This window comes from Myxocyprinus asiaticus, chromosome 36 (assembly GCF_019703515.2).
Source record: "Myxocyprinus asiaticus isolate MX2 ecotype Aquarium Trade chromosome 36, UBuf_Myxa_2, whole genome shotgun sequence".
Classification (NCBI taxonomy): Eukaryota; Metazoa; Chordata; class Actinopteri; order Cypriniformes; family Catostomidae; genus Myxocyprinus; species Myxocyprinus asiaticus.
Genome location: NC_059379.1, coordinates 5,511,160 through 5,535,757, shown reverse-complemented (window position 1 = coordinate 5,535,757; position 24,598 = coordinate 5,511,160). Strand labels below are relative to the sequence as shown.

Below are 24,598 nucleotides of genomic sequence, written 5' to 3'. Positions count from 1 at the left end.
TTTTTTGACGTGGCAGTAATGGGCTTCCATACGCTTTAGATGCGACTGATTCCGGTTTCAAAGCCACTTCGGGTAGCTTTTTAATAAACTAAGCAAACTTGCTTCTGCATATCAGTGGATCTACAATAAGAAAAGGGTGAGCAGTTGATTCCATATTACGCTATTTCTATGAAACGGAGATCGGACCACGGCGCAATACAGAATCTGTGTGTGGGGGTGCACTGTCTAGTGCTGCTCTTGTATGTTGCATCTATCAGCGTCCGCAACTGAAATATTTTTGAACAAGTGCACTCACAAAATAGAGATAGAATGTGTCAAATGGATCAAACAAAAAATGCATCAGAGAACACAAGAAATGGAATGGATTGACAAACAAGAAATCCCGTACCAGCCCAGTTTAACCCCTGGTTGCGCATGGAGTAAAAGATCGATCTTAGGATTTTAGTAATCGATATTGCCATTGTTCAAATCAATATCATGATTAATCTGAAAATCTATTATTTTACCCAGCTGAAGTCCTGGTAACAACATTCGACATCTATACATGGCTTTTTGGTACCTTGTCGGTGGATCCATCTCTGAGGGCACTAACAAGTGCCTGGAGTCTCTGTATCTCTCCATCTTTGATCTTAATGACCCGCACCAGTTCCGACTCATGTTGGTGTAGGAGCGTCTCCCGGACACTGTGCAGCTCCCGAAGCTTCTCTTCATGCAGTTTGGCCTTTAACTCTGTCACCACAACCGATGACTTGTTCTGCTCATGACGAACCTCCTGAGACTTCTGCCTCTCTAGCTTGCTAACCTTAGAGATAAGAAGTAAACAGTTAACACGGTTGTAAACGATTAAACGATCAAAATTTGAGTTTCATGGCTTGTACTGTTGTCCAAGTCTATTAACTTTATAGTACTCCTTAAAGTTGACAAACATTAGAATTTTAGCAGATATACACATTTAAAATGTACCGTCTTTCTCTTAGGAAAACTACAGTTAGCACTACAGATATTTGTCCAATCAAATGCTCTCTAGAATGAGAATGTCCCTCCCTCTGCAACCAACTATCCCATTAAGCATTGCAAATGACATTATTGAAGTAGTTTGAGTGTAGGGGGACCTACTCGATTGCATCAATCACAGTGCGTAATGATAGTGGATGGTCGCTGCACAGGTCTTTTGCCGTGCATTGTTTGCCGCGATTCCCTGATTGGTGGAGTGTTTCTCTTCAGGACCCATGGGTAGTATAGTTCTTCAAAAGAAATTCTGCTTTAAAACAATTTCTGAATAATTACGTTGAAATAACGTGGACTGATGGCTCCAGTAGAAGCACATACGATTCATAAAAAACCTCGAAGCTTATGGTATGTTTGTCTTTAAAGGTTTGTAAGTTAGTGTTGAAATTAATTCGCCCATGGAAGAAAATGAATGGGATTTATACTTCTGAAACCAGACTGTTACAGTCTATTTACAAATCATGGTTCATGGCTGTGAAGTTTCTAAAGTCTAGTATCTCTTGAATATGTCCCACTCAAACTTCCTGTTGCAATAGGAAATAAGTCAGCACAGGACAGAAAACTGCTCATCTAGCCATTTTTGAGGTTTTTAAAAGGTTCTGTAACGATCTTAGCCATTTTGCTCTTTTTTGCTAGACTTCGCCACTGAAATTGACAGCCTCCATTCCTTCAACCACATGCCTTCTCCCTAAAAACCCAGCCCACAAAAGACATGTTAGCCAACCCAATGTCAGTTGGGTTGAACATGCTTTTCTATTGGGTTTGTAGGGACATTAAGTATTGTTTACAGCATAGGCGTAGATTTAGGTAGGGATGACAGGGACATGTCCTTATCAACTTTTATAAAATCGGAAATGTTCTGACCAACATTTGGGAAGTTTTACCACGCAGAAATGATTGTCCTGCCTCTTCTGAAACAGCACGTAAATGGTCTTGTCAAGTGGCACCTGTTACTTTCTCAGCAATGTTCAGGATGCCCAATCAAAGTCTTTTGTAAGATTTTTTTTTATTATTATTTTCTGGAGATTACACAGGTGGATTTCCATTGGTAGCTTACGTCCTATCGTTGAAATTAACAGTTAAAAGTGCGGACAGTTATTCAATCAACACGCGCTACCCTGACGGCTTTCGCTGTTACGCACTATCCACAAATACTATAGGCTAATATTTAATATTGTGACCAGAAAAGAATTAATTTAATTTAAGAAATTAGACTTGTTATATAAGGTAATAATGTTATTTTGTCTATATTACAAACTGACTTTACTGCATTTTCTTAATACCACATTTTTTTTTTAGAATATCCTTGCTACAGTATATGTCCCTACCAACTTTCAAACAAAAACCTACACCCTTGAATTACAGCACCTTTAACTCAGAGCTGACTCTGCCTGTTCAAATAGGCATATGACTGAGAACAACTGACCCACATACTTCAATTAAATGTTGTATAATGCATATTTAACAATGTTTTCTGAGAGTTGTTTATGCAAAGTAACGCTGCACGACAGCTGTAGGCAATGTTCCATAATTCAGTGTAGTACAGATATTCAGTGTGCCCTATAAATAGAGCACTAGTGTTTCAGGACATGACCATACAATAGAATACTCAGGGTCAAATTAGGATACGTCCTCTCCAAACACAAATCGACACATGCTGCCACAGGCTCACGATAAACAACAATAAACGTAACAGAGACCATTTTAAATTTCAACCACAAAATGCAACAATGAAGAAATAACTCGAGTAAACTGAAAGCTAAAAATAGCACAAATTAAATGATAACAAAAGAGATTTTGGAGAGCTTTTGTCTCTTTCATAGTATTGTATTGTATGAGTTTATTTGTATAGGGACAGTACAAAAAACATAATTTCAGTTAAAAGAATAAAAAAGATGCAATGCACATAGAGATTATAGCACTTGCTAATTTGCATCCCATGTCCCTAGAAGAGCCTTTAAATTAAAAAAAATAAAATAAAAAAAAAAACACATGCAAAATGAATGAATGAATGAATGAATGAATGAATGAATGAATGAATAAATGAATAAATGAATAACAATAAAAATAGACAAAGTGAGTGCAAGTCTGATAAGCGGGTCCTATTTTCTGGTCCTAATTATATTTTGCATAAAGAAAATGAAGCCTATTTTTGGGTCATTAAGAATTTCTGCATTTTGCACTCCATAGCAATGCAAAAAAAAGATGCTCATTACCGTAATGTGGAAAATATAATATATTATTTAAGGGTACATTTACACGACAACGATGTACTAAAAACAGAAAAGTTTTCCTTTGCGTTTTTGAAAAGTTTTGCATACAGACGACAAAGTTGTCAAAACGATCCGTGAAAACGACTAAAAACGCTGTATTATGCATGCCAGGCCAGTAGTTGGCGATGTCACTTTGTAAATTTTTTATTATTGTTATTTGCACAGACACCAGTATTCATATTGATAATTATACATCTCAAACTGATGCCTATCAATCCATCATTCTTTATATAACACGTAATATGCATGCGCATGATGTCATCGTTTTCACAAATTCGCATTTTTGTATGTTTACAATGGAGACGATAACGGCATTGTTTTCAACTATTTATTCATTTGGAGTGTTTTGTATGGAGTGTGAACACTGTACAGTAGGCAGAACCTGCCATTTGAAAATCTTGAAATTAATGTATGGATTCAGATGGGAAAAATGTATTTGTATTTTAAATGTTATTTATTTATTTACTTAATTGTATTTGATGTACCTTTACCCTGCAATTCATTCACCCACTGCTTATGTATATAGCCTATAGCCAGAGATGTGATGCCATGTACAGTATTCAATGTTATGCTTAGAATATGAAAACACGAGGCAGTGAAAATGCATGTTAGATCCAGTGTACACAGTGTACACCTCTCTCTCCGTCAGAAGATATCCATATATCAGAGTTCTGTCTGATATCCAAAACCAGTCAACATCAACCGCTTGTTGTTAACTTACTCTCCTACCAGCCCAAGAGTCAGCAGGGGGAATACAGAAGAAGGCAGGAGACAAAGTGATGGTAAAAATGAGCAGAGTTTATTGAATAATCTTGAGAGTTCAGTCTATAGGCATGTGCGCGAGTACTTCAAAACAACGTGCGAGACATTCAAAACTACAATGGCAGGACTACAGGACTGTATTTGTGCTGTTCAAGATTTTGAGTTTATTTACGCCTCTCCAGCAAAGTAATTGTAGTAATTATGCAACCATATAATGTAGAGGCACATTAAACTCTGTTAGAGTCTGAAAGAATGGCCTAAACAATGAGTGAAGAGGACGAATAAATGCTCTGTACCCTGTAGGTCTATTGACTTTTATAGATCTGACTCTGAACATTGGCAACCAGATGGAGATGGTAAACCTGAGGTGAAATTAGCTGGCTGAAACGACATCACCCTGGACCAAAACTGGGTCAGAAATAAAATAGTAGATGGCAAATAACTGTTAGTCTACAGGGAGTTTACACTTTTAATGCAGCTGGAGAGAGTATGTGAAGAGGTTTAGAGTCCTTGTAGTCAGCAGAGACGGAGGCCATGACACCGTTAGCCTCTGGTGAAGACTAAACCATCCATTACGAAAAAGGAATGTTTCGGATTCAATACAAGTTAAATTCTATCGACTTCATTTGTGGTATAATCTTTATTACCACACAAAATGATTTAGACTAATCCCTCATTAATCCCTGCTATTCACACATGCAACGGCTTTCTGTCTTTTATCCGTTTGGCAACCATACACACATCAGGACCAAAATAACTGTGTTAGACTATGTGATATTATTTGCCAGAAAACATAGTATATATATAACACTGTTCACACAAAACAAACTACACCCATGTGAATTACGTTGGTAATGCATAACCAGAAGTTCATCCACCTAGAAAAATAGTCCCACCTCAAAAGAGTAACTTCACAGCTAAAACAGGTAAATATACAAGTTTTCACTGAATAAGTTGAACAAAAACAGCTTTTAACAAAAATACAAGCTTCACATTTCAGCTTTCATATTCTCTGGATCTCTGGCCCCCCAGACTGATCTCTCAGTGAAATCGAAAACAGTAGGTTGACTTTTCTTTGGCTAAAATCGGTCTGCGCTTACCGAAATTCGAAACACTGCCCCCAGTGGCCAAAGCGGTAAGGGTTGTTGGGCATATGGACACATGTGTGCTCCATTTGGGGGTGTAATGTCCACAGAGGGGCGCCAAAAGAAAGCTGTGAATCAAGTTGTTTTCAGAGGTACTAGGAGTAATACAGTGAAGAGGAATGCATATTTTTATAAACTGTACCCCCCAACACAAACCTAAACCTAACCATCAGTGGAGTAAAAATATAATGTTAGAGGGGAAAATGCAACTTCTGAATTGCGCTTATCACTAATTATGCAAGCACAATAACTTCTGGTATCAATGCAAGATCTTAACCTGGATCTCCCACGCTACTGATACAACACGCTTCCGGCTGCACCACAGAGGAAGATAAACATGCTGGAGTCGATGCAAATATGTCTGATAGGAGATGCCGCTTGTCAGTGAGTCAGCATAATGTGGCCAATCCTAGGGTATCAGAACTCTCGGAAACAACATGCTGACTTGCCATATGATCATGTAGGGCCACCACAGACTTTCGTTTAACTGCCTTACTGTAGCTGCAATGTTTTATATATATATATATATATATATATATATTCTGTGTTAATTGACATTTTGCCACAAATGCTGTCAATAGAGCTTAACTTGTATTGAACTTAACTTGCCAAAACATTCCTTTAATTAAAGTAATGTGAAATAATACATTGCCAAAACAATAGAGCAGGTTAGCAAAACAAACTGTAGTCTATAAAATGTGTGCTCTTTATCACAGCCAGATAATGTGCAAAACACGTTAAAAACATTTGAGGATTCACAGAGGGCTGTGTCCAGCAGTGACAGGGTTGCACTAGGATGCATTAGCCTTTTATGCCAGCCTTTGATGTTTGGAAGAAACAATGCTGAAGAAATACATCAAAAACTTCCTTTTCTAGGAGTTCCTTTACACTGACAGACTTGCTTCTGACATTTTGATCTGAGAGTGGGTGAAACACAGGTCTGGGAATATGATTGAAACCTTCCAAAACTAAATTTAAAAGGTATAGTGACCAGTCCACCAGTTTTACTGATAATTAGACTACATGCCTCTAATCCTCAATCAAAACCAACTTCTCTCTTCTATTTTACAGTATTCTAGTAGCAATTGCACAACCTAAAGCCACTATTAGTTGGAGACGTGCCGTGTGAGACACCAAATCCATCCATGTCCATCATACATGAAGAGTATTGTTAATTCAGGCCTAACAACAGCAGAGACAGCTCCTACATCTCCTCTTACTGTCAGTCTCAGGAAGGTCATCACAATAGTTGCATTGATGCTAGCTGCTAGCAGCAGTCCGACAGCACATCTGTGAGGCATTTCAGACAGTTTTCACATGTCACAGCACTCGGGAAGATGAGATGTTTAGTTTCATGGTGCGTGCGTCAAGAGTCATCCTGAAAGCTAGCTTTTTCGAACATGGCTAATCTCTGAATCTGATGCTAAGTGACTGTTTTATGTTTCTAGCGCATTGGTAAAGTAGTGTTCATAAAAGAGCACTTGATTTGAAGATTCCAGCTGAAGCTATTTCAGTGGCTTACAGTGTCTTAAAGGAAGAGTTCACCCAAACATTCAAATTCTGTCATAATTTACTCATCCTCATGTCATTCCAAACCTTAATGCTTGGTCATTCCACGTCAACTCAACCAGAGGTACCCAGCTCAAAGTTTTGCTTTTTATTTTTTTACTGGTCAAAGAAAAACATAAATTATGATGAAAGCTTAAATATTAAATGCCATGGATCAGTATTTAATAAGTAATTTATTATTTTGTAGAGGGGGATAAAAAAAATTGCTTATGATTTTGGAGCAAAACTACAGGTTTAAAAAAAAAAAACATAGAAAGGTGGCAGCAGCATTATTTTATTTTTTACACAGAGACAGATCTGTTACTAAAATTAGCAGACTTCAGCACCTTTGTTGCATTCTATACCAATGGTGTCAAAAAACGCTTTTTTGAGCTATTTTTCCAAAGTTGCAGCACCTAAAACTCCAGAAGTATTAAAGATATCTTAATATCCTTTGAAACACTGGTTCTGAACAAACTCTCCTTTTTGTATCTTAATTTGTAAGGCCCTATATCGTTAAATCCTAGAGATATGGGGCTCTCAATGTGGCTCTATGTGTAAATTCTTCAATTTTCGATGATTCTTGTTCAAAAAAAAAAAAAAAAAAAAAGGTCTGAAGTACAAATTATGTTAAAATTACAAATTGACCTTTATTTATTCACATTTATAAAAAAATAAATACAAAAAAGAAACTTCATAGCCTATATGTTGTACAGATGACTTATATTTGCATTATATTTCAGTTCTTCTCAAGATATACAATAGCTCTGTATATGGAGAAAATAACTTTTATTTTTGGCGAACTATTCCTTTAAATTAATTTCACACACAGTTCTTTAAAATGATCTGTGTCTTTCCCTCCAATGTCTCTCTGGCGCTATGTTAGTCTAACATGATTCTTTAAGACATCAGACATTTTTCACAGGCAAGGCAGTGCTCAAGATCCGCCTTTGTCCATTTGACAAAACTAACCCTGTCCCCATATTTTTCCAAGAGTCAGAATATTACAATACAACTCTCCCATTACTGCCAGATTTGCACAGGCAGAGAACGCATTATTCCAGATAATTTACTTTAAACCAAAGATCATACTAAACCGTACAACACCAAGGACAACCGAAGAAGTCGTCCTTCATGTAACCAACACAGCAGAATGACAATTGAAATGACCTGAAGTCCTGTAGGTACAGTACAGCTAAATACAGTATGCAATGCACTGAACTGATTTCAAGCTACTCTTACAGTATATATACACCATAATCACGATCAGATAACTGAACCTCAATAATCTATCTACTATACTGTTCATTGTTTGATAGCACTTACAGTATTCAAATTTGACATTTTCTTAATGGCAGCATTAATATAACTAAGACTGACACTATTGGGATTAATTAGAGTAATGATGGTTTCCCTAATGGCTCATTTACATCATTCAGATAATAAAAGGGTCAAACAGCAACATACATTAAAATCCTCTATGATATGCTGTATAAATACAGAGTATAGAGCATACTTTTAAGTGAATATGAATTCAAAATTGGCCCTACTTGCTTTCTTAATGCATAATCCTGGTCTTATTGTGCACGATTTATTTTATTCATGCATGTTATTGCAAGTAAAAAATATTTACAATGTCTTTCTAACCTTTTATTAAAATGCAATAACTTTCTATAATATAGTAATATAGTAACCATGGTGAAACTATGGTTACTGTAGTAAAACCAAGGTTATTTCTTCTAAGGTAAGGATAAGGTTAGGTTTAGGGGTAGGGGTTAATGTAGTGTCTGTGGGACTCTGAATAAACACAATAAACACACTAAAGTGATGCCCATATACTGTATGTTTGGATTTAAATATGGGTGCAAATAATTACTATTTGCACTGGGGTGTAAATAGCATATACCATTAATTGCACCAGGGTGCAGATAGCATCTGCTAAGTATATATTACCTTAAAAGTCATGCGCTATAGTAAAAATGCTTGGATTTCATGATATAGCATTGAACAGGGCAAAAGAAAGTCTTTATGAACTGATTATCTACCGTTTTACTCATGATTTGTGTGAAATTGAATAAGTCATAGTTGTTTTAGTGCCTCTAGTGCCTTCATTTCAACAACATACAGTACGTCGAGCCATGTAAAAAAATAATGTTGCAAAAATGAAGGTACAGCAATGTGATTCTAAGAGACCAGGTTGCATAAATCACACATACATGCAAACAAACTGCTGCATGATTATCACTTTGTAATTGCAGTCATACTGTATTCAGATACAAATTCCTAATTTATGAAACAAAAGCAAACAAATCGCTTATAAAACCATTCTTGAGTTAAGAATGCGACAGTTTATGCAAGAATGGCTTTAAAACAATTTGCACCGCCATTTGTACTGCTTATGTTTCACGAATGAATAAGAAAGCCATACTGTACAAGTTATACAAGCATTTTTAGGCAAACTTTGTCTTTAAGAGCATGCGAATATCACAGTTTTTAAAGGTGAAACGTAACTTCTGCGCCACTAGTGGCACCAAACAGAATAGCAAAAAAAGAGACTGTTTTCAAAAAGGTTTTAGAAGATTATCAGTGAATAATGACTTAAATTTTGGTCTGCTCCTCACACAATGCTATTGTATGGCTTCAGAAGACCTGGAATTTAGTGTACCAGTTATATGGACTAATTCTATGGTGTTTCTATGGTGGTTTGAAAATGTGGTAATCACTAACTGCCTTTGAATGAAAAAGAGCTGTGTAAACATTCTTTTAAAATATCAACTTGTTTCGTGCACAAAATAACAGCATACTGGTTTGGAGCGACATGATGGTAAGTAAATAATGACAGATTTTTTTATTTATTTGTTTTCATATTTGGGTGAATTATACCTTCAAGCTGGGATAGGAGAAAGTATTTTAATACTGAAACAATTTCACACATCATCCTTAAGCTTATCCTTTTGTTTTATTCATCTACGAAAATGTAAAGTGTTCAGTGTCATAACGGAATAACTGAGACATTAGTAAGTTGTGTTGGACTCTCTGCTAGCTCTATCGAATCAAATTAAGTGTTCATACTGACAGTGAACAGAGCCTCACACCTCTTCTGTCAATCATCAGGACATGAAATGGATGGTTACAATACTCTCACAGCTCTGAAGAACCATCCTCTCCCTTTGAGAAACCCCTAGAGACAAACAAGACATGAAAGTAATGGACTAAGTTAAACCATTACCTGCTGACCAGCTGTCAGTCACAGAATGCCTATAGTTTTACCACTCCGATTTGCCGATGTTTCCTAATGCTAATGAACCCATAAAGCAGCTAACACCACACATGAATAATCAAAAGCCCAATCCAGCCCAAAGAGGCTCATGACATTGCCATTAAGGAAAATTGCGCCAAACTTCAGTTCAGTATGCCAGGATTTGAGCGAGTAAATTTCATCAGTGCTGCTTTCGTTGAATCTCACGTCTGCAGTGTAAACTGCCTGTTCATAATACTTCGTAAAGCTTTGCTCATTTTAGTTTAGGCCAACGCTTAATCAAAGTGTAATTTTCTCTTTAGGGTTCCTTTATTAGTCTAAATGCTATAAATTCCAAAACAAATGCATCTAATCGGGAGGCCAGATTTTCAGTTTTTAAACAAGTTGCTAAATTATACAGTATGTTAATCAACGAAACAAAAATTAAAAGTCAGTTGATGACTTAAAAGGCAGTTTTTATAATATAACAAATTCCAGTAAGTTTTAGACATAACCAAGCAACATTTAATATGTATTTATTGGTAGAAATTTATCATCATGTTTAAAAAAGAAAAAAAAAAGAAAAAAGAAATCGATTTACTTTCAAGCACTCTTTTAACCAATCGCCGAACCATACTTAGATGTTTGTAGGATCTCACTGGTAGTAAAACATACATCAATACTAAATAAAGGCATCTTAGTAGCATGTTACACAATTATTGGTATTGTTCTGATACCCTCCTACCACCATATACTGCCTTTTTCTCAGGATTCATACACAGCAAGAATCTCCACTTTGACTAAATTTTGCAGATCAGATTCCTATTGGATATATCTTAATTTATATAATATTGGCTACCATTAATTATTCTTTATAAACCTACTTTGACTGGACTCTTGTATGAGCCACATACATAATACAGGACAGGAATTAAAAGCAATTTTTGTGAAAATGCACCAAATCAAGATGACTATCAGAGACTGAATTCTAAAGTAAATAAATCTTTCAGTTATACAGCCGTACACAAAAAGACACATTTACATATATGTACTTACAATGGAAGTCTACTGGGCAACGCGCCCCAATTGTAAATGTATTTCAATCAACATGGTTTTTTGTTTGTTTACAAACTGTTGAAATTATTTGCTGTAGTTAAAGAATAAAGGGCTTAACTTAACCTTAGCTGAAAATGTCTTTTAACCAGACATTTTAAATTGCCGCAGCTGAGCAACCCTTTCCAGACCAAATGTAATGAAACCATTTAATACCAGAATGCAATCAAACCATATAATATAGCAGCAAAGTAGCCTAATACATTTGAACTGCAGTAAAAAAAAAAAAAAAGACACTTTTGTGTGTTTTCAACCTCAGGGAAGCCAAAGCACAAACAGAAAGTAGCTCTAGAATAAAACCTTGCACTTCTCCTGCTGCAGTTCAATTTGGATTTCCGTGAGTTTGGCCCTCAGCTCCTCATTGGCTGCTTGCAGGGCTGCCATGGCGTCAAGCCGCTCCCCTTTGCCCCGCCCAGTGGATGCTTTCTTGGACATGTTGGGCAGTAGTCCAAAGGCCACACCCCTTTCAGGGATGACCCTAGTTTGTGATTGGTCTAGATTCTGGTCCGTTTGTTCCTCAGCTACATCCTTCCACCCACCTGAAATTCACAGAGAAACATAAACGTCTCACAGCGTCATTGAGGAAAATTACCGTTTTTAATTTCAATTTCAATTTGAATTGTCGCATTAACCGTTAATTCAGGCCGAAATACAAATGAAATTAAAAAAAAAACATGAAATGGTTCGACAAATACACACCTTTATGTCACAAAGGAATGGCACATTTTTTTTTATAAATAATAATAATTAGGTCAAAATAATTGAAAAAATGGTTTCCCAAAATTTCCCCCCTATCTTCCAATGGTCGGACAAACAGATTGTCCTGCCCCAAACTTACACCATTGGTTGGGCAAATGTTGCTGTATCTGGCTGGTCGTGATGCTCCAACAAACATCTAGGGGAAACTCAGCCTATGAATGGCTTACTTTTAGTTGTCTCTGCATATTAAGCTGGGATCATACAAGCTTTTAACACTGAAAAAAAAAATGACTCATTTCACCTTTAAGACTAGAGGAAATGGAATACACAGTGGTATTGTGCCATAAATTTATGAAGTCACAGCTCTCAAAACAAAGACTCGGTCATATTTAACTCTGAATATATAATGAGTGACTGTGTTTTCTGCCAGATAAAACTGCTGACATAAAGGCAGATGATGATGAAGTCAATGAACAGGTGCAGAGACGCTCCGTGAGAAAGAATAAACATAGTGAGCGAGAGGGATACTTTGTAGGCGGATCATTTTCTACAAGTAGCTAATCATGTGATACTGCTAATTTGATGAATTACATGCATGTCAGTGGCAAACATTCAGAGCCGTATAGTTTTACATAAATATTAATCACATTCTCCAGATGCAGTAGTCATAAATTTAAACCTCAAAAAAGGTTGCAAAGTATATTTTTGTTGCCTTTTTTTTTGGTAGTTCTCTAATAGCATACTGCCATAATACTCTTACTATTTCAGCTGTGCACATGATGCAATATGTGCACAGTAAGCAAAATGATTTACTACATTTGCCAAAATGTACAGTGTATTACTATGTGCTTGACTTGACTTTCCATTTCCAGTGTGATGAATGAACCAGAAATAATAGCAACCGTAATTTTTAACATCTCTTTGTGACTCATTACTTGATTGGACTGCCAAATGCTAAGAAATTTTTACACAAAATTGGATTAAAAATATACATAAAAATTATTTCCAAGATGATAACTAGACCCGACTCACTGAATTGAACATGCACTTAAAGAGGTCATGCGACAACATGGTAATATATTACAGCTTGAAACGTTTCACATACAATTTTTAAAAACTAGCTGGCCATTTACAGTATTTCCCGTAGAGTATTCAGTAAGATGTAAGATAGTATTCCATTCTTAACACACATGTACATAAATGTTTTTAATATATATATATATATATATATATATATATATATATATACACACACACACACACACACACACACACACACAAGTAGCTCATGTCCCATTCCAGTTACTTTAGATGAGGTTGTTTCCGCAAAGATTTCAGCAATAATTTTATGGTGTCATGGTTATGTATTCTTAACATCATTGTCTCTTCTGCCAGATAAAATTGAACTGTAATTGTGTGCTTTTAACTGACGTGACTTTTCACTTTCAAATCCTGACTTGTCAGAACAAAAAGATTTTCACAAACGTGATGTGCATTTGAACCAGGAACGCTAATGCTTCCAAGCACCAGTAAACACAGCAATAGTCACTGTGGCATTACGCAGAGTTGTAATGTAAATCCCTGTTGACCAACGCTGATTAATTAATTTATTAATTTAATCACTGGTTAATTATTGATGAAAGTTTTGTAATAGTGGTTTAAACAAATTAGATATATCATACAATTGCATTTGGTATCTAACTCATCCACCTCAATAAAGGATCAATTTCTGATCAGACTACCTGACTCCGATTAAATCAATAAATCATCTCAAATTTGATCGCTTGAACGTCTAATTTGTTTCTCCTAGACAAACCAAATTAAATGGGGTTGTTTATGGAGATCAAATGGAGACTCTTGTTGAAGTCTCCTGCCTCGATTATATCTTTAATATCTATCTATCTATATATATATATATATATATATATATTTTTTTTTTTTTTATCTTAGAGAGCAAATAAGATTAAATGGAGGCTTTTGTTGAAGTCTTCTGCTTCTCGAAAAGTTTATCCAGATAAAAATACAAAGACATCTCACATGCATCTCCTCTAGAGTTTCAGAAAAAAATATCAAACTGTGCTCAGATTTTCCAATATACCAACAGTCAGCTTATCAAATTCTTCAAAAAACAAATTATCTGAGCTATGCAATCCACATTAATTTTAACTTTATCTATACAACTTAAAAACACCAGGTAATAAAGCAACAAAACTGTGCAATATGGACACATCACATGTTGAGCATTATATAAAAAATGTCTATGCATTGGGGGGCCTGGGTAGCTCAGTGGTAAAAGACGCTGGCTACCACCCCTGGAGTTCGCTAGTTCAAATCCTAGGGCGTGCTGAGTGACTCCAGCCAGGTCTCCTAAGCAACCAAATTGGCCCGGTTGCTAGGGAGGGTAGAGTCACATGGGGTAACCTCCTCGTTGTCGCTATAATGTGGTTCGTTCTTGGTGGGGCGCGTGGTGAGTTGAGTACAGATGCCGCGGTGGATGGCGTGAAGCCTCCACACACGCTATGTCTCTGTGGCAAGGCGCTCAACAAGCCACGTGATAAGATGCAGGGGTTGATGGTCTCAGACGCGGAGGCAACTGGGATTCGTCCTCCGCCACCCGGATTGAGGCGAATCACTACGCGACCACAAGGACTTAAAAGCGCACTGGGAATTGGGCATTCCAAATTGGGTGAAAAAAAAAAAAATGTCTATGCATGCAGGTAGAGCAGTCTGGATTCCAGAGAGGAACCATCTGTCTAGACAAGTTTATCTCTCCTCGGCAGAATTGGAAATATTTAATACTTTGACAAATTACAAATCAGCATCTAATCTCTGCAGTAGCCTACCATTCCCCCAGCTGTAAGGCTGACAGATCATTGCAGCAGACTACAGATTGTCTCTAAAAGATGAGAGGACTCTTACAACATTTTGACTGGCTTGTTCAGGATTTCACTCCAAAGTTTTCCACTGTCATTGTGTTTCATAGATGACCCAGTGTGAAAATGACAAAATACAGCACAAACCCTATCTCACTATTGACTGTGAAAGAAGCACTGAAGCATTTAAGTTTATTTAAGCGACTTTCACAATTACAAAAGGGCAATTATAATTACTGTACAGATATGTGAGCACTTAATTAATTATTTCAAACAAGGTACCCCATTTGCTTTAAGAGCACTCAGTATAACACATTTGTATTGAAGATGTAATCAGAGATGCATTTTGCAAGTACAGTAGACAGGCAAGTATCTCTCCCTGCTCAATTATAAGGGAGCTCTTGGATTGCCTTGAGGAGTTTCAGTTTATTGCTTGCACTTATGAACTTTGTGGCTCCATGCAAGGCCTATATATAGTTATTACAGTTAGCAGTGTTGGGGAAGATTTGAAACTGTAGCTCCCAAGCTACAAGCTACTCATAACTTAAAGTTGTTCAGCTTCAGTCAAGCTACTCTTTTGAAAAAGTAGTTAGCAACACTACGAGCTGCTAACTAAAAGTAGCTAACTACATCGATGCTTTTAAACAACAACTTTTTTTAGGGGTTGGGTTGACACGTTGCCCCGTCAACCTACAATAACAACTGCCAAAACAAAATCTACACTTCTCTTTAAATCTACATGCATTAAGCAGCCTTTTACAGCTGAAAAAAAGAAAACAATTAGAGGCATAAAATGATGCATAAAAAAATGCAACAAATTTTGTTATTGATAAAATGTTGAAATTTATGACATTTAAAATACTTGAATGTGTCCCACCCCCTTTATCTTGCTCTCCCGCTGATCATCTGATTCAGCGCTGGCCGTGCACCCTCACGCCACGCCCTCCTCCTCGTCACAATCTGCTTTGTGTCAGATATTGGCCACCCAGCTCTTTAGATATCCATACTGTAGTTATGTACTGTAGTTCATATTTCCATTAGCATGGTCCTTGTCAAAGTGTGATAGATAACGAAAGCAAGTATGTGTACTGAAGTTGCTTCTCTCTTTACAAGAATCTCACTTAAATGATGAAAGACACCCTTCAGTCTTGCCCTATTGCTCTGAATGCATTACCTGGATCATTAGGTAAGACAAAAGCACTTTTCGTATGTACAGTAGCTTTACTGACAGGTTTGAAGTACAGCTCACATATGTCTGTCTTGCTAGAACCCTTACTAAGCTCTTATCAAAGAATCAAACTTGCATAAATATCAATAGCTCTTTCCTTGATATAGATTACCCATTGGCTTAAACCAATGATGACAATTCAACACTGTCACTGGTTGAAGTCTAAGACTAAAGGGATAGTTCTCCGAAAAATGAAAATTCTGTGAATTCTATGCAATTGCTATGAACTGAATTTCAACATAGTCTTCTGAACAAATGACAAAGAAAGAAAAATACAGAGAAAGCAGAGTGCTACACATCTCTTTTAAAGCCACTTTACAAAGAGATCCTTTCAGGCATAAAAGCCCCCCTTCACTGGTTTCCAGGGATTCAGTATTTCCATGGGACAACACTTCAACATGTAGTTGGGGTAATCCTACTTCCATAGTATTAAGCTGGAACATGAAGCCTCCAATCTGACTGAATTACAGTGACTCAGCACACTTTATGCATTATGTTCTAAAATGAATGAGAAAAAAAGGTGTAGCTGGTCTCAAAATGTTATGCTGCCTTCACGTGTTATTGGAAATATGCTGCTCACTTCTGAAGTCGTAATTACGAGCAGGTCTCTTTTAAGTGCTTTGTTGTCGGAAACATGGATGACGCCATGTTCATTCATGCACAATTATTGGGGAACGATTAAGGAATTTTTGTCAAATACATGCTATTTTCTCTTTGTAAAAATCTACAGTTATCAAATAGGTACTGATATATGTAAATGTACATGACTGAAAAGACAAGCAATAATATGGTAGCTGTCACAGTGTGTCACCATTATGTTTCCAAGGATTCTTATTTTGATTTAGTTTTTGTCTTCTGCCCTCTGTTTTCCATGAACTACATTTCCCACGGTGCACTGCCCTCATCACAGCCATCTCTTCCCCATCATCCTCACCTGTTCTCCATTCCCTCATTTATGCCTGCTTGTATAAATACCCTCAGTTTTTTCCCTCTTTGTCGGTTCTTGTTTGTTGCTACATGAGTTCATTTCTTGTTTGTTGTTTCCTGAGTTCACGTTTATTTGTATTACTATCATAATCTTCATTAAAAGCCTGCAATTAGATCCAGCATCTCCCGTCTCATCTCAGCAACTACCTATGACAGAAGAATTGACCCAATATGGATCTAGCGGCTGTCCAAATTCTCCTCCTCAGACAAGGGGACCGTCCAGTGGAAGATCATGTCTGTGATTTTTTTTTTTTAAGAACTAGTGAATTTAGTGCACTATCCTTACCACTCTCTGGTGGTTTTCTTCCAGACCAGTCTGAATAGTGCACTGAAGGAACTGATACCTCCGGCTGACCGTACTGGAGACTCTGTGAGTTTGTGGAGAAGGCTCTGTAACTTTGCGGTTCCCCTTACACAGTGGATTATGGCAGGAACCACTGCCAAAACCTGCATCCAAGGCTCCTTGCTCTAAGCCTCCCACACCTGCCACGGCCAACGAGCCAGCGCCCATGCCTGTTTCAGCCCTAGTGGAATTTTCAGGGGGGCCACCACGGCTCCACCCTTCAAGCCTCCCACAGCTGTGCACATGGTAGTCCGGAAGCGGAGGAGGAGAAAGGCTCCTGCTCCCCAGTTGCTGCCAGTGCTCACGACCACGGAGATCGTTCCCCAGTCTCTGCCAGTGCTCACGACCACAGAGGTCAGTGTCCTCAGGTCTTCCACGGCTCCGCCCTCAGAGTCTTCCACGGCTCCGCCCTTCATGGCTCCGCCCCTCTGGCCTCTCCTGGCTCCACCTGCCTTCAAGTCTCTCGGCTCCACCCTCAGAATCTTCCATGGCTCCGCCCTCACCCCCTGATACTCCACCTCCTAAGGTTCAGCCCGCTCCGCCACTATCTCAACCTCCTGAGTCTCAAATCCCCGCTCCACCTCCGGTTCCTTAAGGGGGGGGGGGAGGGGTTATGTCACAGTGTGTCAATGTTATGTTTCCAAGGACTCTTATTTTGATATAGTTTTTGTCTTCTGCCCTCTGTTTTCCATGAACTACATTTCCCACGGTGCACTGCCCTCATCACAGCCATCTATCATCCTCACCTGTTCTCCATTCCCTCATTTACTCCTGCTTGTATAAAATACCCTCTAGTTTTGTTCCCTCTTTGTCAGTTCTTGTTTGATTTCCTGAGTTCAGGTTTATTTGTATTACTATCGTCATCTTCATTAAAAGCCTGCAATTAGATCCGGTGTCTCTCATCACAGCAACTACTTATGACGGTAGATGCATTTAGAAAAATGAATAAAAACCATTATTCACTACTGAAACTGTACTCTCCTCCTCCAAGTGGAATCTCAGAGTTTCCCAGTCGTAATTATGACTTGAGAGGGCATTCATGTGCGACCACCGAGTACGAAATTTACGATAATTACGAATGCATGTGAATCATAAAGGAAGATTGAGCATTTATAAAGGCTTCTGACCTAAATGGGATTTGTATAATTGTATACAATCATTTTTACATCTTAGACTCCCATTCAGCATCATGAGTGCATTATTTCACATTAATTAAAGGTATAGTTTGTTATTTCTGCGTAACTAACATCTCCAAATGGAATTGTAAAAATTATGGTTTCTTGAAAACTCCCCTTGGCTTCCATTTGTCAGCCGAATAGATAGTCCTGCCCCCAAACTCATGCCATTGGTTGAGCCAATTTTGCTATGTCAAGTTTGTCGGGATGCTCAAACAAACATAGGAATATTTTTTATATCGCCAAGCTACAATGTTTATACTTTTTGAGGGAATCAACCTGCAAATGGCTTACTTATAGTTGTATTTGCACATTAACCTAGGGTAGGAGAAAGTATTTAAATATCGAAAAAATTACTTTAAATTATGTTTCTTATAAAAAAACATGACTCTCTTCTGCATGAGAAGAGATGCCATACAAATTAAGGTAAGACACAAATTTCTCATTTGTTATTATAATAGTTATAATAGTTTATGATGACATCCCTTGTATCCTGTCTGCATTTGGAGTGACAATCCAATCAATATCTTGTGTCTTCTTTCCATTATGTGTCTATTAGCAACACAACGTAGGCATCACTTGTTGTTGCTTTGAACATACAGTTATCAATTACACGGTTAGCTGCACCAACAGGGATGTGAATTGTAGGATTATCCATGAACGAAGCCATCAATTGAACACAACACCACATTCCACAGATCAGAGAGATCCCCCACTGAGCCATTAGAGAGTCATAAAAATGAATCCATGCGCCTAAATTTCTGAAGGAGACCATCTCTCCCATGCCTGCTTAATCTCAAACTGGGGTTTGTAATGACAGAGCTGACCAATAAGACTACCCTTCTTTGTTCCACAAACTTAAACCCTCTGTAAGACAAAATAGCCAAGTAACACCTTGTGACCTTAATGCATAAATCTGCGGCCATATCAGGAAACGGAGACTCGTCGAAGACAGTCCCAAAGCCCCTCAGCATGACCTTCTGAACTTCCACACAGAGCAAAAGCAGGTTTTCTTTGAAAGGTTCCCTTGTGAGATCCTCCTGACGGCAATTTTATGACTCTTTATTCTGGATGATAATTAGTCATGAGATCCTCATTATTCTGCAAACAGCAACTAAAATCACTGTAATCACTTATAACTGACAAATTGATGATTATAATCCTCAATCTTGTATTTATTCATATCATTGTACTAAGAATGGTAACTATTAAAAGCATAAACTGATATCCCCGACAGTCAGGTTTCTCATAATGTGTAATGTATTATCCATGTTGTAAAACCAATGAATTAACCAGTATGATTTGTAATCCGGGATTTTCATGTTTTGTTAATTACATGTATAATAGTCATGAAAGTATGTCACATTTAGTATGTAAATGCTTGCTTGTTTACGTAGAGAATGTTGATGACAACGAATGTCATGTCTCTTGCACCGTTTTCAAGATATAAAAGTTCATGATTAAACATGCACTATTTTTGAGCGGGAAGTCATCCTCCACACAAAGCACTGTAAATCAACTTTGAAAAAGACAGACCAGTCGACCATGTGACTCTGAAAAGCCACTTCTGATTGGCTCAGGACATCTTTGGGGTGTGGCCAATTTCAGTTCAAACTTCCCTACCCAGGAAAAACATCCTCTTCTCTCTTAGAACACTCTCTTGCAATACTTTCTTGAACTCCCTCGTGGTCTCCTTTTCTTCGGCTCTCTTGCTCTTCAGCTCCGCTGCCTCCGTGCCATGTAGTGTCCAAGGAAAACTCGGGACTCGTCCCGAGGAAGCCTCTCACTCTCTGCTTTATGGTTCACACACCTAAAGGGAGTCGCGAGTCTTCCTTGTCGAAGGCCTCGCTTCAAAGCCCACTTCATCATCCATCGAGACAACAACTATCAACGATCATTACAGTGTCCAAAACATCGATGGAACGAAACCAAGCAACACAAGGAAATGCAACGCAATGTCACGCAAGTACATCTCCAGACTTTTGCTCACAGTGCTGGTGGATTAGTTAAATACTTTGGGTAATCTGATTGCAAATCGATTTATACTCAGAGAAGGATAAATGGTTCTTAAGGCACTTTCAACAGACCCCATAAAGTTCATTTTCTCTGTATTGATCATTTATTTCACATTCAGTCACTACTCACCAACCTGTTTCATGTTGTATGTGTTAGATTAGTTTTATGTTTAGAATAGCAATAAAGTTTGTCTGTATTCAAAGATAATTTGACTGTGGTATATTCTGATAAATAATCTCATCCCTGTTTTTAAAAGATTTCACTTCAAAGCTGTACCTAAATATGTGTAATATTATTTTCAATAAGCCATGAGAATAATATTACTCCAATAAGAGAATTAAACATAATTCCCTTATTAAAGCTAATTCCTTACAATAGAAATTGTGAGCAGATACAACAAGACATTGTATTACGATTTTAATGATGGAGAATTTTATTCAGACAAATAATCTAGTTATTTGTTATTTATCTTGCTTATAATGGTTGTCAAATGCGACTAATTCCATTATAAATTTCCTTACAAAATAATGTAGAATGAGGACAGTTTAATTTAATTCCTAGCTCACACTGTTTCTTACATATAATGGTGGAGGTACGCGGGCACACTAACCCATCCCGTGTACATTTATACTACCAAATTTCCTACAGAATCTAAAAACTTCCAAAAAGTGCATGTTCAAAGAACAGAACATTTGGTCATTTGTTGCCTGCAAATTGAAAACAACCTATGCAACCTGTGCTGTGATTCTCTGCCAGGCATCAGAAGAAAATAGACTAGCAGAAATAGTCTGTGTGTGTATTGCAGATGGCCCTCCGGGAACATTTCAACAAATGTCCCAGTGGGCACATGACAGCCTGTGGACATTATAACATCCTGCGTAAGTGAGGCTGCAACTGCTACCAGCATCATTTGATCAACATTTCCCCTTCGCACCGGTATTCTGCAGCTCGTATTGACAGCTCTGACAAACATCCCAGCAGGCCAAGCTCAGGATCGTTATCTTGTAATCACACAAGTCTAAAACATATCACACATTTGATGTCTCCCTGGTTGAATCAAAAAGATGAGGACAGCAAGCCTTGATTTGAATAGAATTCATTGCATAAAGATTGCAACTAACCTTAAATGCATGATTTGAGATGTGATGTTCTTTTAGTCTGCAGGTTTTATCCGGGAAGCTGTTGGTCCTCCATCATTCCGTATGAGTCGTAGCACATGCTCTGAAACGACAAGTGATGCATGTTGTCATGCCCTGAATTCCATGCAAGAAGATGCTTGAATCCACAGAATAGCAGGGCTGCTTGCAATATGCGCAGATGCCTGGATCCTCAGTAATGCAGGAGCCGGTAATGTTGTATCACCAGAAATAGCTCCAAATGGAAATAACAAATGAAAAATGGAGGAAATGTGGGAACTATGGATTTTTAGAGGAGATATTTTGAAGGTACAGAGAGAGCTGCTTAAAGCACTCACCATAAACACTCCGTCCCCATCCCTGCTAGAGAGCAAGGATGATGCCGGCGGGGTGGGGGGGGGTGGTGGCATCATCAGGAATAGAGACAGTCGCATGCATAGAGCACACACACATATGCGCAGGCATGCGCACACACACTAGGATTTGGCAGTTTTGCTGGATGTGTTGTATGCCTGGCTTTTATCCCGAGTTGTGTGTGTGTGTGTGTGTGTGTGAGAGAGAGAGAGAGAGAGAGAGAGAGAGAGAGAGAGAGAGGGGTACACTTAAAGACAGAATGCTTGCAGCTATTGTAGCCACCCGCTGGTCAATGTACTGCAACTGCATCTCTATCACATAATGTCACTACCCACCCCATGCATTTACGGAGAAGGAGTGAAATGTGAACTAACAACTAAATAAATCTTCCTCTATGTATCAGCTAGAAGTCTCACCCTAAGCATTGCTTAGCTCTCATATGTTTGGAAATTTTGTAAAGCATGCAGAGGGATGATGCTAGAAACTGCATCACTGAGCATGGCTTAAAAATAGTGCAGACCAACATTCTCATCCTATTTTGTGCAGTGAATGGTTTTCCAACCATACAGATGGCGCCAGAGAGCCGAGAACCTAATAACAGATACATTAAATGACTGGTTAAGTCATTTCTGCACCACTAGTAGAGAGGGATGGGAAGATTGGATCATTTTAGTGACTTGAATCTTTGAGTCTCGTTCAGCAAAATGAACGATTCTTTATTCAAGTCATTTAGTTCATTTCGTTCATTTGAGCAGAATTAAATTAAAATGTTACATTTTGAATAGCCAAATCCCCCCCAACACGTCTACTTACGCAAACTTTGATTATAGTCCCAATGAGGAAAAATTAAGATGCAGCCAAGGACAAATTATGAGAAACAGAAAGATTAGTTCACCTCTGGAATCTTCTTGTCGGGGTCGTTCATTCTTTTGTCACTGCATGGCGTATACGGCTGTCACATGACAAAAGAACGAACGAATTGGACCAGAAGACTCGAGAGGTGAACTAATAATTTCTGTTTCCTGTGTGAGCAATGCATAGCATATACGGCTGTCACATGACAAAAGAACGAACGACTTGGACCAGAAGACTCGAGAGGTGAACTAATCATTTCTGTTTCCTGTACAGCGCCTAAGCGGTTTTCACGTAACAAACGAGGTTGCGCAAAGCACATGCCGGCCAACACAAAATGAACGAATTTCTCTGAGACTACTCGTTCTTCTGAGTCACATAAAAGACGCTTCAACACGCCACGAAAATAGTCTGTGTAGGTCTGTGTGGGTGCCTCGTGCCACCCCCCCCACAAGATGCCGCCCTGAGCAATGGCACATGTCGACCATGCCTAAATCCGCTACTGACTATGCTGTTGCTAAGTTGTTTTAACTGTGTTTTTAGCAGTTTTAACTGAAGCTTTTTCAGTACCAATGCAATGACATGTACATGTGTTCACATACACACTGCATATTAAGTTTGTCTTATTTGATCATTCTTGTGTGGCCACATACTTATGGGAAATGTTATTTTGTTGCACAAGCCTGTCACCTCATTAACCAGCTGAGTCTTATTTTCTGTCAAGATTTATTCTTTATCAATAGGACAAAAAATGTATTCACTCTAAACTGTACAGTCACCAATTTGCTTCTTAAATTGACATGCCTCCATCTCAGAAAATCAACACTCCGAGACAATCTCACTGGATTTACGACTTTGTGGTGGTGTTCATACACACTAATCTCATAAATATGATCATTCTGACTTGAATGCTTCAAAAATGAAAATTCTCTCTTCATTTTCTCACCATCACCCTCATTCCATCCCAGATATGTATGATTTTCTTTGTTCTGCAGAACACACACACATTTTTTTGTACACACACACACACTGTTCTGTAGGTCCTTTCAATGGAAGTGAATGGTGGCCAGATATTTGAAGCTCTGAAACGCAAATTAAGGGTGCATGAAAGTAATCCATAAGACTCCAATGTTTTCTGAAGCGATCCAGTTGGCATTGGGTGAGAAACAGACCAAAATATAACTCTTTTTCCACTATAAATCTTGATAGCGGTCTGCTTGGTGATCATGATTTCAAGCTTGATTACACTTCCTACAGCGCCATATAGCGCTCTGAGCATGCATCAAGCACTAGGAAGTGTAATCGAGCTTGAAATCATGATTGTGCCTGAAGACTGCAATGGCAACATGTACAGTGAAAAAGGAATTATATTTTGGTCTGTTCTCACCCTAAACCAAATTGATCTCTTCAGAAGACATAGATTAAACCACTTGAGTCTGATAGATTACTTTAATGTAGCCTTTATCACCTTTTTGGAGCTTCAAAGTTATGGTCACTATTTACTTGCATTGTATGGACCTACAGAGCTGAGGTATTCTTCTGAAAATCTTTGTTTGTGTTAAGCAGATGAAAAAGTCATACACATCTGAGATGGCATGAGGGTGAGTAAATGAGCACCGCCAATCAAATAAGTTGCCATGGTTTAATTAGCTCTGTAATTAATACAATTTACGTGTACTTTTGATACTTAAGTAAATTTAAATACTTTTACTTAAGTATTTTTCTCATGAGCATCTTTAACTTTTACTTGAGTCAAATTTAATGAAGGTACAGTATCTTTACTTTAAGTATTACAAATGGATACTTTATACAACACTGGCTAACAGCAAACATACACAATTTTAACAA

General features: G+C 38.0%; 1 protein-coding gene across 15 annotated transcripts in view; it reads right to left on the bottom strand.

Moving 5' to 3' along the window:
- Positions 1 to 21,994, bottom strand: part of LOC127427315 (janus kinase and microtubule-interacting protein 3-like) — a 65,356-nt gene extending 43,362 nt beyond the window's left edge. For 13 of the 15 annotated variants that reach the window (XM_051674851.1, XM_051674852.1, XM_051674849.1 and 10 more), the window contains exons 1-3: positions 21,530 to 21,893; positions 11,388 to 11,626; positions 560 to 802 (exon numbers count right to left, since the gene is read on the bottom strand). In XM_051674851.1, coding sequence (XP_051530811.1) covers positions 560 to 802; positions 11,388 to 11,522 — 378 coding nt within the window. In that variant the 5' untranslated portion in view covers positions 11,523 to 11,626; positions 21,530 to 21,893. Of the gene's footprint in view, positions 1 to 559; positions 803 to 11,387; positions 11,627 to 21,529 lie in introns of those variants that run through there. The other 2 variants (XM_051674846.1, XM_051674860.1) reach the window with 2 other exon arrangements.
- Between the last annotated feature and the right edge of the window lie 2,604 nt (positions 21,995 to 24,598).